This window comes from Vairimorpha necatrix, chromosome 6 (assembly GCF_036630325.1).
Source record: "Vairimorpha necatrix chromosome 6, complete sequence".
Taxonomy (NCBI): Eukaryota; Fungi; Microsporidia; family Nosematidae; genus Vairimorpha; species Vairimorpha necatrix.
The window spans coordinates 1,010,541-1,027,839 of NC_088821.1; the positions used below are offsets into that span (position 1 = coordinate 1,010,541).

Sequence of the window (17,299 nt, forward strand, 5' to 3'; positions counted from 1 at the left end):
CAACTGAATATAGGAACATGAAGAGACCTTTCAATAAAAAGAACATAGGATCATTCATTAATATAAAAAGAACATCTAGAAGAACCTTTGAAACCCTAAGTCTTGTGAATGAAAAGTTCTACGATAAATTGGTGAACGTTGCATCTTCCCAGGAAGTGAAGCCTTGTTCTAAGGAGGGGAGAGTGTTACCGGCTGTGTTGCACACGCCAATAATCAGACTAAAACTTAAAGATGAAACAGTTGATAATGATCTGAAACCATCTAGGTTTCAGATCCGAAACTAAAACTATTTAAGAAATCTTAAATAGACTAAATATGCCAAATAAATATAGTTCTTCTTCTAATAAAAAGCCTTCTTCAATAACCAGCTCTCCTTCTGGTAACATAAATAATGTATAAATAAGAAAAATATATATTAGATATATTTGAAAATAGAAAACTTTATTTCCAATATAACCTTATTATATATAATATAATATTATATAAGATTCATATTTACATATTGGAGAGGTAAATTTAAAGTAAACTTTATTTCTAATATAACCTAATTTAATATATTAAAAACATAGTCTAGAACTATATTAAAAACATAGTCTAAAATATATTAAAAACATAGCCTAGAACTATATTAAATTCTAAATTAGATTTATATGGGAGATTTACGATTTTGTTTACTACAAACAATACCAAACAAACAAAATCACAATAAACTCCCCTAAATGCTTATATTACTAATAATCTCTATAATCAAAGGAACAGTAACTGGTTTTATCAGAGAAAAGAAAAAACAATTTCTAGAAATAAAAACTACCCAAAAATTCACTAATATAAAAAAATCATTTTTATTTGAGTCTTTTAAAAATCAACAAGTAATGATAAAAGATATGAAAAACAATACTAGATTTATACAAAACGAAGATGAATATAAAGAATTTAAAAATAAAAAAGAAGAAAAAAATAAAAAAAATTTAGACTCTGACTCTGAAGATGAAATACAAGTATTTGATGAATTATTCGTTGATTTATCTGTTGTACCAAAAGTTAAAGGAAAACTTTATGGTATGAAAATTGATTGTACAAAAAAAAATGGTAAAGTTTTTACTGTGTGGAGTAGAACTTTCTCATATTCTTATAAACAAAAAGAATGGGTTATGGATAAAGTAGATGAAGATGATGAGGATAGTGTGTATTGGACTTATGGAGGGATAGCTGTGGCAGTGATGTGTTTAGTGTTTTTGGGAGCATATTTCATGTCATAAAAAAAAAATAAAAATTTTTTGTATATAGAAAATATGGTATGAAATATTGTGGTATTTTATCAAGACAAGATTTTAAATTTTTGTTTACTACTCAAGATAGCCTTTAAAACAAAAAAAAATTTATAAATTTGTGAGTCAACTTAGATTTTTATATATTTATTAATAGTACTTTATTATAAGTATACAAAATTATAATAAACCTATATTGTATTACAGTATTTATATTAATATTTTTTAAATATAAACTAACTTATTACATTTTAATGTTGTTTGACTTCAAGTATATCCATTAAAAACAAACCGTTAATTTTTTAATTATTTTTTTCACCCATGGATAATTACAAACCACTAAACATCATTTTCTCTAATACAAACATATCTGATTTATCCAAACTTCACATCTCTCTTTTAGTATTACAACAGAGTACTCTAAACATAACCAACAAACTAAAAATCTTCATTAAAACTCAAAAAAATGTTTTAATCCAAATACACCATCAACTAGAGATCCCACTTTCTTTAAACGACTTCACTAGTATGATGACTTATTTACTGGAAAAAATGAAAATTAAAGACGACAAGGGAACAGTGTTGATGTCAGTTATAAAAAACAGGATAGGGGAATATTTGCCGCCTAACACTTACAAAATGAGACTAGATGTTGCGGGGAAGATGGTTAGTAAAGATGAAGGAAAAACATATGCTATATTTATAAATGAAAATGATGGTGAAGAAGATATGGAGACAGTGAGAGTTAGTGACTATAAAATGGATAGTATAGGAATAAGTAACCAGATTACAAATATATTTAGTGACTTATAAAAAATAAATTACAGGGGTTTCCAGATTGATTTATAACAAGTATATGAACGTGTTTGACATGGTTAATATTTGTACAAAAATAATTTGAATTTTGTATAAAATATGATTTTAAATATATGTCACAGTGTAGTAATGGTTTTTATTAGGTATATATCTTGTTGTGTAAGAATGCATATTCTCTCAGTCTATGTGGATTTTTTATTTACATGCTCTCTTTATAGATATATTTTTTAGAGCAATAAGCAAGAAAACTTCCTTTATGGAACTTACCTACGTCGTCATACAATGAGATCATTAAAGGCTAATCTCGATACATTAAATTTGCTTTAAGGTGCCCTTAGCACAAGGGAGAATGCAATGCTTCCATTGAGCAATGGCTAAATTCGATTTCCAAGGGCACCAAAATTGTTTATATTTTCTATGATGCAGTTGGAACAACTTAGATGATGAAAATGTCCGCGATAATCATATAGTTGATTTAATGAAACTTGTTGTGTGTCCAGCCACAGGGGAATTAGCACTAGTGTAGAAACACACCTCAAAGCCAAAAAACAGTATCACCCTTGTGGTGACTTAATGATACATAAAAGTATCTAATGGATACGGCCTAGTTGGAACCCATGGCTGGTGCACTCTAGAGTGGGATCCTGGAGCTAACTAAGAGACTAGACGAAGTAGGGCAATAGAAGGTCTCGTGGGCTTTATCCTACATGATTCTGTAACACGGTGGCCGAAACTAGTAGGAAAATGGTGGTCACCGCAGCCCAATAAAAAAACGCCGGGCTGGGGATGTGGTCGTGTAAGGAGCCGTGTGTGCAATACGGATGATTGTAGAGACCTTTGAGTCAGTACGATGATGTATCTCCTCGTGTTATAGATAACCATACCCGTTAAGTTATCCGCTGTGGGGTCACTCTGGACGCGATTTGAGGTATAAATGGAAAGTGTTCTCCCGGAGCCAAAGTCCAATGGATACGGCGGAGCTTGCTGCACCGGCAAGTGTATGGGGGGAGTTTTAGTGAGTAAGAATCTCACAGTACCAGTTAGACGAGGATCACACCCAAATCCCTCTGGTCCCTATGTAAGGTTTCTCCCTACCTCTTACTTGCAAGAAAAAAAAATTAAATTTGCTTTGTATGCAATCAATATTAAATAAAATCTGGCCCATTAAAATATCATAAGAACCTTATATATCGCGCCAAATAAGTTATACAGAGATATAAATAACGAGCATGTTTAAATATAGTTAGGCTCTATTAAATATATAATGTCTACAGCAAAGTGCACATATTAACTTAATTTAATAAGCTGCACAGACCAGTTGTCTTTCACGAATTTCGGCCAATATGCGGCAGAAATCTACCAATGGAATCCAAGAGGTCTTATTGATTTGTTTAGCTTATCAGCTTGTGCTGGCAATTACATCTACACACACCAACTAATAGCCCTTGTGACCTGCATGTCTAATATACATCGAATTGGAACTGAACATATATTATTTATGATCTTAAAAACATTCCTACTGAGTATACTCTTTTGTGACTAAACTATATACAAGTTTTAAAAATCAACTTATCGATTAAATTCCTAATTATATATTTTGAGATGGTTATGCATTATATAAATACAAACAAGCCTAGTCATAAGGATTATGATTGAATATAAAATGTATTAAACCAACGCATTTTCTTAAACTACAAGCACTAAGATAATAGGTACATGACCGTTTGGAACCCGCTCTGGGAAAATGAACCCGCTTTGGGAAAATGAACCCGCTTTGGGAAAATGAACTCGCTTTGAAATTTTAAAAGACCCCCTATAAAAAATGACATAATTGGCAAAACAATGTTTGTTGAGGCAGATGAGGTTTTTAGTGATGTAATGTTTTTATACGTGGAATTTAAATAAAGTTTATTTTGGAAACATTTGATGCTGATTCGGCGTGCGCCTTGCTCGTTTCTGTAACTAGTAGAAATACTGCTTTTTCCTTAAGGTAATACAAGAAAATGTATAACCTGTTTCTATTTTGATCTCTAATCAATGGGTAGCATATGATGCCAAATTAGCTAAGCAAAGGAATGGAGCACAGTACTAAGAATCACTCCATAAGTGCTGTAACCTCTAGCGATTCTGAGTCACAATACCATATAATTTAGTTGGTTTGGCTCATTTCTATAAGAGATATTTGATCTTAACATAAACAAAGAAGAACACTATGAGTACCTTTTACAGTTTCACTAGGCTTTTCAAATTCCCAAAAACCACCGGACAAATTGTCTTCTGTCATTATTTAAAATAAATCATCAAGTCCTTTTTTTTATAACTTTTTTTATTTTTCCCTTTTTTGAATTTTTCAAAGCGTCTTCATTTTCCCAAAGCGGGTTCCAAACGGTCATGTACCAGATAATATTGTAAGATATATAGGTAATAAAACCCTAATTATATTAGAATAAAATTTTTTTGCAGCGGTAGAAGTTAGAAATAATAATATCATAAAAAGAATAAAATATTCATTTATTCTTTATTTAGCCATTTTAGTAAATTTTATCTATTATTGAGCTTAAAATCAAATCCATATCTAGCAAGTTAACTGCCTTAGAATATGTAAAAACTTAAAATATGAATCAATATTCGAATTTTTATTGTGAAGCATATTATTAGAGCCTATTTTGCCAGGAAAAGTTTCACAACGTTCTAGTTTAATATCATGACAAATCTATTGTTCAAAAAGGGCAATCCGAATCCTTTCAGACCTTAATAATTGGTTTAATGTAATAATAATAGCTTTTTATTGAGGCATTAGATGAATCCTTAAGTGTGTCTCAATTTCAACTAGTCTTGGAGTTGACCTAATCGACTTATAAGCAAAAGTCACGCTGTTGTACATCGATGTTACACATTATATCTAACATTATGTTAATTTTTTGGAGATTGATCGTCCTTCTGTAGTATTGAAAATTAGTGATCTTGGGTGTAGATAATTTATTAAACGCTGAATGTCGACGAAAGACAGCGTCGCTTGATACTCAAGGTTATTAGATTCGTATAGCTACTGCGCTGATTTTTAAATGAGTTTTTATAGTCGACAAAGACAGCCTTAAAAAACCATTTACACTAAATTCATACAGTTATTGTAGAAGTCAATTAACTTTTTAAAATTTTTAATTTGTAAGATGAGATGGCAATTTTTAGTTGACACAACAAATTGTCATAGTTTAAAGAAATTTTTAAATTCTTTACATTGATTTTTACCAAAAATCTACTTCGAATGAAGAACAAAGAATAGTAACATGTCGGAAAGCTTTTTTTATGGCGCGTAAATAGAAAATGTTTGCCACGTTATATAACAAGCTTTATGACTCGACTACAAGCCCTGGTAGAGCTTGGTCTGATACAATTTAACATTGTCGCTAAGTATGTAAAATATCTTCAAAAATTATATAAATTTTTTATTAGCAGACCTATATGATATTCCGGCGATGATATGCGATATGTTGAGATTAGAAAGGCAAAGGTTATGTCAATTTCAGTTAGTTTATCGTTGTAAATATAATTTATATATTATAGTAAGTATGTTTTTCAATAAAGTTTAGAATGCAAATAATTTTCTTCTTTTAATTAAAATTACCCGATGATCCACGTAGTGGTAAATAAATTCGCAATACATTGGAAAAATTTACACTAATAAATTATATTTATGATAAGCTAGTACATATAAATGAATCTCGATTTTAATTTTTGCTTTTTGTACAAAGTGTTGTTTTCACTCAGAGGATAGAAAACATATAGACTAATAATTTAAACCAGGCGTTGCAATCTTTTCTGTATCTTGTTGGCAGCGTTTTCGTTTGATATCATTGTAAGCGTTGTATTTTTGATACACGACGTCATTACATTCAAATTTTGGAATGTAATATGTGAATTTTTGATATACAACAAATTTTGCCAAAAACAAAAGATTTAACCAACGTAAATTGAGCATGAAAACAAAAAACTATCAATAAAACTTTTATTTTGGGCATCTAAATTAAAATTTTTGATGATATAATTTTTATATCAAAAATTCAATACTTTATATTTCCAAAATATTTCTGTTCAATAAAAATGTTTACATAATAACTAGTAGCCGTAAAATATCGATACATCAAAGACATGCAATTAGGAGAGTAACACAATTAAATGAGAGAATTAGTTCTTTAAATTAATTTCAATTTAAATTTTTGTACATTTGTCAAAAAATCCTCAGTAACGAATAAACATTTCTTTAAAAATTAAGTTTTGCAATCTATTGATAATTATCGAGCAATATCCTTGCAGAAATTTTATATTATCAAATAATTGCTTTAGGTTTATATAAATATCACAAAAAGCGTTTTCTAGCAATTTTTTTTCGTTGCTCTCGAAACTGATAAAATACTGATGTTCAAAAAACATTTTAAACGCTTCAAATCTGTCTAATACCTGGTATTCATCTTTAATAATGTTTAACCTATATGGTAAAGTATTATAATGATATAAAATTTTGAAACTATCTTTCTTGTAAAAATATTGTTTAGCAGAGGAACACTTCTTCAAATAAAAGAAAATCATTTCAAAGAATATCAATTGTTTTTTCATATCATTTATGTATTCATCGGGAGCAATGTTTTCCATTACTGTCCTTATCACATTAAGATGCTTATTTAAAGAGTTTTGTAATTCTTCAAACTTACGTTGTATGTTATATTTAGCTCCTTTCATGTCGTTTATTATATTTTTATCAATATCTGAAATTATAAACTCTTCCAATTCTTTGCTATTATCATCTTTATTCCAAACAAAAATTTGATTAATTAACTTTTCCTTGAGAAATTTATAATCCAAAACATTCTGTAAACTGTTTAAATCCAAAACCATTACTTTTTGTTGATTATTAATATAATGTATGTACAATTTTTTTTCAATACTTGAAGAAGAAGATGCAGAACAATGATCATCTTCCTTTTCAATATGATCTAAACGTGTATAAAAATCTTCAGCATGAGCATCTAATCGTCTTTTTCTCGTATTATTTGGAACATAGATAGTTTTTGGAAAGAAGTTTAACACATCCGTATTTGATGTGATCACAGAGCATATCACTAAAAAAATATATTGTAACATTTGTGGGTTTATCCCAATAAAAAATAAGTGATGTAAGTATATATTTATTTTTAGATTTATAATCTTTGTTTTGATTCAGTTTTACATTAACAAAACATTCACATAATCTATTGAAAATTCACAAAATAAACGTCATTTTAAGAGCTCTTTTTTTTTATAATATCGTCCCTTCTTCAGTACATAAGTTCAATTTATAAAACTTTTTTTAAATTAAATTGATCGCACATATCTTTACATGCTTAGAATTATTATAGGCTCTTTTATATGCTTAAGAAATGCCACTCATTGTCTTAAACATTGTTATAACGCCACATACTTTGTCTTACGTATAACAAGAGATTGTTATCTACGCTTTCTAAGTTCCCTGTTTAGACTTTTTTGCACTTTTAATTGAAGTATTAGTGATATTAATGATACATAAGTAACGCGAGTCTAATAATTAACATTAGCTATGCGTATATAAATTTGCATTGCGCGGAAGATTTTAAAGTATCTATATAACTTGAAAATGTTATCATATGTTAAAGGCATTTCAAAAATTAAAACGCCAATTACTATCGCCATCGTATGAGATGTTAATTTAGCATATTTTTATTGTTGTATATATAAATATAAAAGTCCGAAATGATAACTTATGCTGTCCTAAAATTTTTTCTTATTGATAAGGTTCTTAATAAGTAGTAACAAAGCATAAACGTAATATGCGGATGATCAGTAGGATTGGAGTGACTTTTAAGCAACTAAAAAAATAATTTATTTTTTGTAAGTTTTTACACTCGAGCATTAACTCAGTAAATTTTTTTTGTTAGTTTTAGCACCACTCTTAAAACTTCTCTTATGTACATAATCTTTAGTAAAATGAAAAAATCACATAAAATGTTAATCCAATCAATTGTGAGCATAAAACAGAAATTTTAGTAAAGTTGCTTTTGTACTATTGATAACCTATTACAAGTTTAAAAATCAAAGTATATATTTTATTAAATGAAGGGTAAAAATGAAGAAGAAGGAGCTGAACTAAAAATAGCTAAAACAACACTAGCAGCACCGAACAACCAAAAAACACACGATATAAACTCAGTATCATTATGTACAGAACCAGGAAGACCCAAGAGGTCTAACAAGTTGGATTCTCTAATGGCCGTTCTCAGAAAAGTTGAGGGCGCCAAGTATGATTGGCCTAGGAAGTCTTTCCAAGCCATTTTAAGTAGATGGAATCAGATGCCAAAGGGAGGATGGAACAAAGTACTAGAGTTCTATTGTGCAAAATTTAAGGAAAAAATATCTATTGTTAGAATAAAGAAAATGGCGCAAAAGCACTTGAAAATGAAGCAGGGACGCTTACAAGAGTAAGAGAGTTTAAAGAGGAGAATACAACTAAAAGAAGAAAGACTTTGGACGAGATTGCAAGAGTATGCTCCCTAAAAGATGTAGAGCGACAAAATGAAATAGATTAAAGATTTAAAGAGATGTTGACTAAAATTAAAGATACAGACGTTTGCTCTGTACAAGGAACAAGAAAGATATCTTCTAAAAAAGCTTATTATGAAATTATAGAATCTTTAAATTTAGTGTTTGGAAATTTTGTTTACTAAAGAATAAAGTCAATAATATGAATGATATTGTCAAAATTATCCAAACTGCACAATGGGTGTATCAAGAGATAACATGTAAAGAAATTAAGAAAAGTGTTTAAAAAGAAAGTATTGAAGATAAAATAAACGCAATGGAACAAAAAAAAGCGCTTTTTGATACAATTTAAGTTAGAGAAAGATAAGATAACTGAGGAAGAGAAAAAAGCCCTAAGAAAATGCATGAGGGAAAGAAACTTAATACTTTCAAAAGCAAATGATGTTATTAAAATGGAATTATATCTTAAGGAGAGGATCTTGGTATACAAGAAGAAGATAGAAGTTCACGAGAAGAGAAAAGCATATAGAAATGGAAATACAAAATTTGAACTTTACCGTGGAAGATACTACCGAGACCTAAATGTAGAGGAGAAGAATGATCATAAAGTTGGGAAAAAAGAGATTGAAGATTTCTGGTCGAAAATGTGGGAAAATGCAGAACAAGAAACTTCAAAATGAAGAAGAATACCTATGGAAATACAAAATAGAACAGCCCAACATCAATGCTTTCCCGACAGAAGAAGAGTTTAAAAATATAATAGGATGGCTGCCCAACTGGAAAGCAGCAGGTCTAGATAGAGTCTATAATTTCTTTATGAAGAAAATGTCTAGCCTACATGGATCTCTTTACAAAGTAATTAAGAAAATATGCCTGGAGAGTTATACGGAAGAAGAATGGTTTTACAGAGGAATTACTTATCTGATACCTAAAGGGCAACCAGTGGAAGGAAAAGACTTTAGACCCATTACATGTATGTCTAACTTGTACAAATTACAACAAAATATATTACATACGTACTCCAGGAACATGTGGAATCAAACTCTCTTTTAGCAGATAACCAGATGAGAACAAAGAGGAAAGTGCAGGGAGCTAAAGAACAGGCAATGACAAATAACATGCTGAATAGAGAATATAATTATAAAATCAAAACGGCCTGGATAGATGTTAAGAAGGCGTACGACTCAGTAAGACATGACTATTTAATAAAATGCATTAAAGCTCTGGGACTACTAGAGTGGATATGTAAGACAATAGAAATACTAGCCAGCAAGTGGAATCTAGAAATATTTGAAGGAAATGAGAAGATCATGGGAAAGAAGGTCAGAAGAGGAATATTACAAGGAGATAGTTTGTCCCCGCTATTGTTTGTGCTGTGTATAGACCCGCTAAGTCGGAAATTGAATAGTATATACCCCAAGTTAAGCATCCCGTTGGGAGAACAAGCATTTGTAACTAACCATTTGTTGTTTATTGACGATTTAAAATTACTTGCAGAAAATGAGGAAGTAATGAAAGAGATGATAGATGAGACAAGAAAATTCTTTAATACTGAAGGTCTAGAAATCAACGCGGAAAAATCGGCTACAAATAGTATATAGTGTAAAGATGAAGGCAAGTTGCTAGAGGGGCATGGGGGTATAAATATCTAGGCATTACAGAAAGCCACGAAGGTAAGATAATGAAGGAAATAAAGGAAAAAATATGGAAGGCCATCTTATTAAGAATCTAAAAGTTATGTAAGACTAAGCTGAATGCGAAACATTTGTTTAAAGCAATCAATGAACATGGAATAAGCCTAAAAAATTACTATATAGGAAAAATAGATGCCGAACCAGAAGAATACAAGATCATAGACGACAACATCAGAAAATTATTGATTAAATATCACGTCCATCAACAACCTGCAACTAAAGAAAGATTATATCTCTCCAGAGCCGAACTTGGAAGAGAGCATTAATGCGTAGAACATAAAAGTGAAAGAATGCTTTTACAACTAGCCAAAGAATTTGAAAGCACGAAAGAATCTGTTCTAAGACGCAAGGCGATTTTCCACTCCGAGAAAACTGGCTACACATATCTATCCACCATAGAAGAATATATAAAAGAGAAATATAAACTTAAGGAAAACGTAACAGCTAAAATATTAATAGAGGCTCAAACTGAATCTCTTTATAGCGATATAAAAATAAAAACAAACCATTCAAAGCTATTTAGACCAAGAGATGATCCACTTATTGATATAAAACAGGCTGCCACGTGGCTCACAAAAGGAAATATAAGCCCGAGAGAGGAAGGCAATTTATGTGCATTACAGGACTGAAATATTTTCTTAGAGAAACAGATAAAATTCCCACACTGCCATGAATATGCAAAGACAGTAGATCATATGGCCACCCAATGTGATCGTATGCTTTCACATGATTACATGAGACGGCACAATGAGGCACTGCGATGCATCCACCTGCAGTTGTGTAAGACGTATGGTCTATCCCATGCCAAAAGAAATAGAAATCATTCAGTCCAGGAATGTGTAGCTAATGAGTATGTTGAGATACGAGTCGACAGTTGGATACATTCAAGTATTAAAATAAAGTATAACAAGCCTGATATACTAATTGTAGACAAGTTGAGGAAAGAAGTGATCGTTGTAGAAGTTGGAATCACAAGTTTTAACAACATCCATGCAGTAGAAACAGAAAAGAAACATAAATACGACTTGCTCGCAAATCATGTGGCTTCTCTCTACAAATACAAGCCGAAAATTATTCCTTATGTGATGACGTGGGATGGAATAGTAACTAATTTTCACCGTACGCATATCAAAGTGCTCAGATTAGAACCCAGAACGGAAGCATATATACAGTCAAGAGTCCTTAAAATGACTTTAGAAAGCCTAACTATGTCAGCCAGACATGGGCTTGATACAGAATTGGAAGGGGCCTTCGAGAGCCCAATGAGTGAATCTCAGAAGGAAGTCCTGGAACTGCCAGATGAGACTGTAAGCGTATCTTGTGAAAAGTAATTAATAAGCCGAATATTATACCCAAATAAATTATATATATTTTATTAATAATGGGGGGTTATTTTATTAAAACGTTATCTTTACTAAATTTTACTGATAATAAAAAAATACATTAATTTGATTGTCTATTATATATATAATAAATTGTATAATTTTGATAACCCCCAACGGAAACATATATACAGACAAAGTCCTGTTAATACCCTTGATAAATTTTACTGTATCAAGTAGACAGAGGCATAATATATCGTGAAGGGCGGGTTAACCCTAATGAAAGGATGTACGACGAAACCCTAAGAGCTAACTACTGGGCGAGTAAAAGTATTTTTCAAAATCTAAGGAAGAATGAAAAATATGATATAAATATAATTTTTAATGCGTTTGATACAAAAAACAGGGTTTAACTTGCTTAAATATATACAATACTTCAAAAAAATTTATATTTTATAAAATATATTATATGACTTATTACATATAAATAAGATTTTCCAAAACATTAATAATAAACAAACATTCCTCGCATAGATTTATAAGATCTTCATTAAAAAATTGGATATTTTTATCGATTTCATCAAACGAATGTTGAATTTTGTTTTTATCTGTTTCATTAGTATTGATAGGATATGCATATTCATAAAAATTTTTAAATGTCTTAAATCTATCTACTATCTGGAATTCATTCATAAGAATGTTCATTCTAAGTGGCAAAGCGCCATAATAATTTATCATTGTATAACCATCCGATTTATAATTAAAATATGAACCAGTGATATAAAATTTAAAAAACTCAAAAAATGATTCAAAAAAATTCAATTGATCTTCAATATCATTTGTATATTCATCTTGAGCAATAATTTTTGCAGCCATCTTGATTGTATTTATATTTTCCTGATAAACAGTGTATACCTTTTCGAACTTGCGTCGTATTGAAAGTTTTGTTTTTCTAAAAACAATTTGTTCATTTTCTTCCATATTTTTATAAGAATATTTTCGTCTTTTCGGTCTAGAATCTTCTAACTTCCACATACTAATGTGTTCATCTAATTTTTTTTTCAATAATTTATAATCTAAAATGTTTTGTAAGTAGTTTACATCCAAAATTATTACCTTTTCTTTTTTGTTGATATATCGTAAATGCAAATCATTTTTATAATCATAAATAGAGGGATGCTTATAATTATTAATTTCTTCAGAATAATTTATACGCTCATACAAAACTTCGCAGTCCATGTCAAGTTTTCGTTTTCTTTTGTTATCTGATTTGTAGATATATTTGGGGAATAACTCGATTTGATGATACTTCGTATCGACATCAGTGCTAATAACAAAAAACATATATTGTAGCATCTATGGGTTATTGTTAAAAATATTCATATATATAAAAGAATTGTATTTGAATTTGCCCTCTTTATTGTGTGTTTGAAATCAGTAAACATTACGTTTAGTGCTTTTTATGTAAAAACAATATCAATTATAAATTTCAAACTAAAATTTAATAATTTTAAGTGCGTATGCCTTATGTTAATACATTTTAATTAAAAATATTATTTTTTAAAAACAAGTTTTAAAATGTGATGGTAAGGACCACATCACAATAACGTATGTCATAAATATCATCCGTCAAATGTTTACAATGACAGCCATGCGTCAATAAAAAAACAAACAAAAGAATACTTTAGCAATAGGTTTATTAATGCAAAGTATTATTTTTTGATAAAATTGACTGTCAATTCTTAGATTAAAAATAGAATATAATAAGAAGTTTGTCTTTGGAGGGCATGTAATATAAGAGAAATGATGAAATCATCATTAAAAATATTTATCTTAACAGTTATTTAAAAAGCTATTTTTACATGTCAAAGTCCAAATAATACAGGACATAGAATATCGTCAGAATAGTTTTAAAATAAATAACCCTTTCAAAAAAAAATTGTAAAAACGTTTAGACATCGAAAATTTATTCTCTAAGTCTTAAAAATTGAGCTTATTTAGTTTTCAAAGTTACCTTATCAAATTTGCAAGTGTTTTTAATTTCATTTCATTTTTTATTCGTTATTTATAAATTGTATTTAAAATCAAAACAATAACTTAATAAATTCTTTCTTCCTAAATGAAATTTATAAAAAATTAAGGATGTACATAGCATAAAACATAATCTATATATCCCGTTTTCATAGCAAGAAAGCTTTAGCTAGGATTTCATAAAATTCAAACATATTTAATTTTGCAATTACTTGGTGGTTTGCAAACTTTTTATTTTGTTCAGTCCCATATAAGTTGGTAAATTGATTATCGAAAGATAACATTACTTAGTGGTGTTCCGAATTATTTTAATGCTCCAAATATTATTTTCGAAATAGAATTCGTCGATAAAAAGATCAAAACAGCTTAATTAACATATTATTGCTGGAGATATTATTTCTATAAAGTCGTATCGTAAGTGCATTAGATTCACGGAATTTGTATGAATTGACTTAGAGTTTATATGAATGTAAAACTTTCTATCGGTATTGAGATTGCCATAACATATTGTATTTGTGTACTCTATGTGTTGACTTTTAAAAAAATATGCAATTTAATTTTTTTTCAAAAAGAGTTTAGTAACTAAAAAGCATAATATTCGGTGTCGAGTAAATTCAAGCAAGCAATAAAACAATATCTTTAAACAAGTTTCTCTGGTTTGGGGTACATGACCGTTTAGAAAATGAACCCGCTTTAGAGAAATAAACCGATTTAAAAATTTAATAATATGCGAAAAATAAAAAAAATGTAAAAAAAGACTTGGCAATTTATATTAGATAATAAATATGAAGATTTATAGGTCGTTTTAAGTTATTTGATAAAACCAGAGGAGCAGTAAAGGTACACATTGTGTTGTCCTGGGTTATTCCATGTCTATACTGCATATTTTATTGGAAAAAACCAAACCCCTCAATTTGTTGGTATTGTGGCCCGGGATCGTTAAAGTTTACAATTTTATGACGGGATTACTCCTGTGTTCCATCCCAATGATTTGTTTAATGCGGCGTCATATGCTACCATTGATAATGATCACAATATAATGTTGATACAATTGTATCCTCCAAGGAGAATAGCCGCATTTCTACTATACACAGGTCAAGTAAGACACACGCCAGTCATGCTTTATTAGATTTTTTTAAAATGAACTTTATTTTTTCCATGTTTAAAAACACTCTATTTTTAACTAATTTTGTTCTTACCAGTTCGACTTTTTTTATAAGGGGGTTTTCAAATTTTAAACGGGTCTTAAACGGTCATGTACCAGAATTAGATTTAATGCTTAACACTATTAAAATTCGTTATAAGACAGAGAAATCTTAATTTTATTCAAACAAGCGTATGGTTATTGTAGGAGCGCTGATATTAATAATATGTCGGAATAGGCAATAGAGTTTTTAAATATAAAATATTTAGCGATGAGAAAGTGTAATATAGAATTGTTCAACGCCAATAAGGAGACCTGTGGAAATAGCATTCGATGATGCTCCTCCCTGCAATATTATTTCGATTATTATTATTATTTATTTTTAATGTTTGTTTTCAGAGACTCCTCTTTTTGTCCTTTCATTTCTATCTTAAGGTAGGGGTAAAATTGAAGGAAAATATTTATAGTAAAATATTTTCTAAAAAATTCATTTGGAAAGAAATTAAATAAAAACAAAATAACGTGTTAAATAATACCACAAAAATATATTTTGTAATCCTGAAGAAGAAATTTATTTTTGTTATTGCTGTATAAATATAACTGACTTAAAGATTTAATTGTGGAACCTATAGAAGGTCTAAAATAGCTTGGCCCTTACTTCACGTTAATATAAGAGTTGTGCCGTCTTATTTTAATCACAAAATGTTCATTTTTTATATCTCTTTACAGAAATCAAACAATGTTGAAGCAATTGTTTTCCATTGTTTTTCTACTCGATAACGGTTAAATTTAAACCTATGATAAACTCATTGATAGATAAGGTATTGTGCGGAAAATGTTAAGAGGGTTCACTTAAGTAAGACATGTATTTATTTGCATTGAGAGTATTTAAAAAATAATATTTTGGATTATTATTTTTCTTGTATAGCTTTTTCCATTTTTGATTATAAAAAAATACATTTTTAGCATAATTTTCATTAATTTTACAAATATGCGAACCAAATTTTAATATTTCTTATAAGCTGTTTGTATTATAGTTTTATCGATTGTATCGAAAATGGTTAGAAATTTATAATCAAAAAAAGTTAGAAAAATTTAACTTCTAAGAGCTAAGAATTTTTTTTTAGAATACTCCTTCTAATAGGCGATGTATCACAAAAATCAATTATTTTATAGCTTTTATCCTTCTAACGAAAATTTTTAATGGCAGTATATTTTTTTAAACCTTAAAAACAAATTCAAAAGAATCTTATTGGTCTTTTATAATTGTCAGAATACTGTTTTTGGTTATTGGAAATTTCCCTTACTTCGATTGTTTTAGGATATGCCTTAAGATATGGAAAATAATTTTTAAATATGGTTGTATGGCCTTTTGCACTGTACAATCAAAATTTCTTTTTTACTTGTCTTTAATATAATTTTAATTTTATCTCTGTTATTGTCTCTGAATCCCAAGTTTAAAATTGTGTATTTATTTTTATTAATAATTGTGATATATTTGTATAATTTCTATCCCCCATTATGATAAATAAAGACATGGGGGCGATACCGAATCGTCAGTTTACAAGTGTGGACTGTGGTCTAGAGGCCAAAAAGTTATTAAAAGAAGTTAGAAGAATAATGTATAGGTTGGAGATGGAGGAAATAGAAATCAGTTTGTGGAAGCAGAGAATATTTATGGAAGGAAGTGAAGAAATAAAAAATTTCATGGTAGAAAGAATTAGTAAAGAGGACGAATATTATAAAATAATTGAGAAATTAGAGGAGGAAATATGTAGAGAAGAAAGAACTAAAAAAGAAGAAGGAAATAGGAGAGAACTTATGGAGGTCATAGCTGAGAATGTTAGAGAAACTGTGAGAAAAGAAATTCAAGAGAAAGATTTAGTTTTAAGGAATACAGTACAAGAAATAAGAAATAATAGGAATTGTTTTAATTGTGGTAAATTTGGCCATATGGCTAGGAACTGCTATTTAGGGAGGAACAATAATCAGGAAAATAATAAAAAGTTTAATAAGTACTTAAATTTAGACGAAAACCAAAGTTGTAGTAGCAGTAATGATAATAAAGAATATAAACCAAGTGGAAAGACAAAACGAGTTAAGTTAAAGGAATGTAATAATAGTGATAGAAGACATAAAGAAAGAATATATGCGAGCAATAAAGAGACGAAAAGAAGATTACTGAAGAGGGCATTTACGTTGGAAGATCTCAAAGCGGAATATGAAGAAGTTTTTAAACAAGGAGATGAGGTTATAAGTTATTGTACATTAGAGAAGTGTAAGATAGATACTCCAGAGGGTAAGAAGATAGTCAGAAAGGGACAGACGATCCCACAGGCTTTGATCAAACAGACTGAGGAATATATTAATGATTTAGAAAATAGAAAAATTATAAGAAGATCGTCTTCGGAATGGCGAAACCCAATAAGAGCGATACTTAAACCAAGTGGTGAAGTAAGAGTAGTTAGTAATTTT

At 29.3% G+C, this 17,299-nt stretch overlaps 5 protein-coding genes across 7 annotated transcripts; 3 read left to right on the plus strand and 2 right to left on the minus strand.

Annotated features, from left to right (window-relative positions):
* Window positions 1–719: 719 nt before the first annotated feature.
* VNE69_06183 (putative SP-containing membrane protein) lies at window positions 720–1,259 on the plus strand (the record flags this gene model as incomplete). The annotated part of the gene is made up of 1 exon (XM_065473941.1): window positions 720–1,259. The coding sequence occupies one exon, from the start codon at window positions 720–722 to the stop codon at window positions 1,257–1,259; it is 540 nt and encodes a 179-aa protein (XP_065330013.1).
* A 330-nt stretch (window positions 1,260–1,589) lies between these two features.
* Window positions 1,590–2,081, plus strand: VNE69_06184 (ribosomal RNA small subunit methyltransferase (EMG1); the record flags this gene model as incomplete). The annotated part of the gene is made up of 1 exon (XM_065473942.1): window positions 1,590–2,081. The coding sequence occupies one exon, from the start codon at window positions 1,590–1,592 to the stop codon at window positions 2,079–2,081; it is 492 nt and encodes a 163-aa protein (XP_065330014.1).
* Window positions 2,082–6,323: 4,242 nt separating this feature from the next.
* Window positions 6,324–7,223, minus strand: VNE69_06185 (uncharacterized protein; the record flags this gene model as incomplete). Its single annotated transcript, XM_065473943.1, has 1 exon — window positions 6,324–7,223. The coding sequence occupies one exon, from the start codon at window positions 7,221–7,223 to the stop codon at window positions 6,324–6,326; it is 900 nt and encodes a 299-aa protein (XP_065330015.1).
* A 984-nt stretch (window positions 7,224–8,207) lies between these two features.
* VNE69_06186 (uncharacterized protein) lies at window positions 8,208–11,658 on the plus strand (the record flags this gene model as incomplete). Of its 2 annotated transcripts, XM_065473945.1 has the most annotated exons (8): window positions 8,208–8,468; window positions 8,519–8,653; window positions 8,693–8,794; window positions 9,002–9,217; window positions 9,264–9,649; window positions 9,712–10,226; window positions 10,601–10,892; window positions 11,145–11,658. In XM_065473945.1, 8 exons carry the CDS (start codon window positions 8,208–8,210, stop codon window positions 11,656–11,658), a joined length of 2,421 nt encoding a protein of 806 aa, XP_065330016.1. The 2 variants fall into 2 exon arrangements, with proteins under 2 accessions (XP_065330016.1, XP_065330017.1); XM_065473944.1 differs by lacking the exons at window positions 8,693–8,794; window positions 9,002–9,217; window positions 9,264–9,649; ... (1 more) ...; window positions 10,601–10,892; window positions 11,145–11,658 and having other exon boundaries at window positions 8,519–8,680.
* Window positions 11,659–12,126: 468 nt separating this feature from the next.
* On the minus strand, window positions 12,127–13,005 carry VNE69_06187 (uncharacterized protein; the record flags this gene model as incomplete). Of its 2 annotated transcripts, none has more annotated exons than XM_065473947.1 (1): window positions 12,127–13,005. In XM_065473947.1, the coding sequence occupies one exon, from the start codon at window positions 13,003–13,005 to the stop codon at window positions 12,127–12,129; it is 879 nt and encodes a 292-aa protein (XP_065330018.1). The 2 variants fall into 2 exon arrangements, with proteins under 2 accessions (XP_065330018.1, XP_065330019.1); XM_065473946.1 differs by having other exon boundaries at window positions 12,127–12,888.
* Between the last annotated feature and the right edge of the window lie 4,294 nt (window positions 13,006–17,299).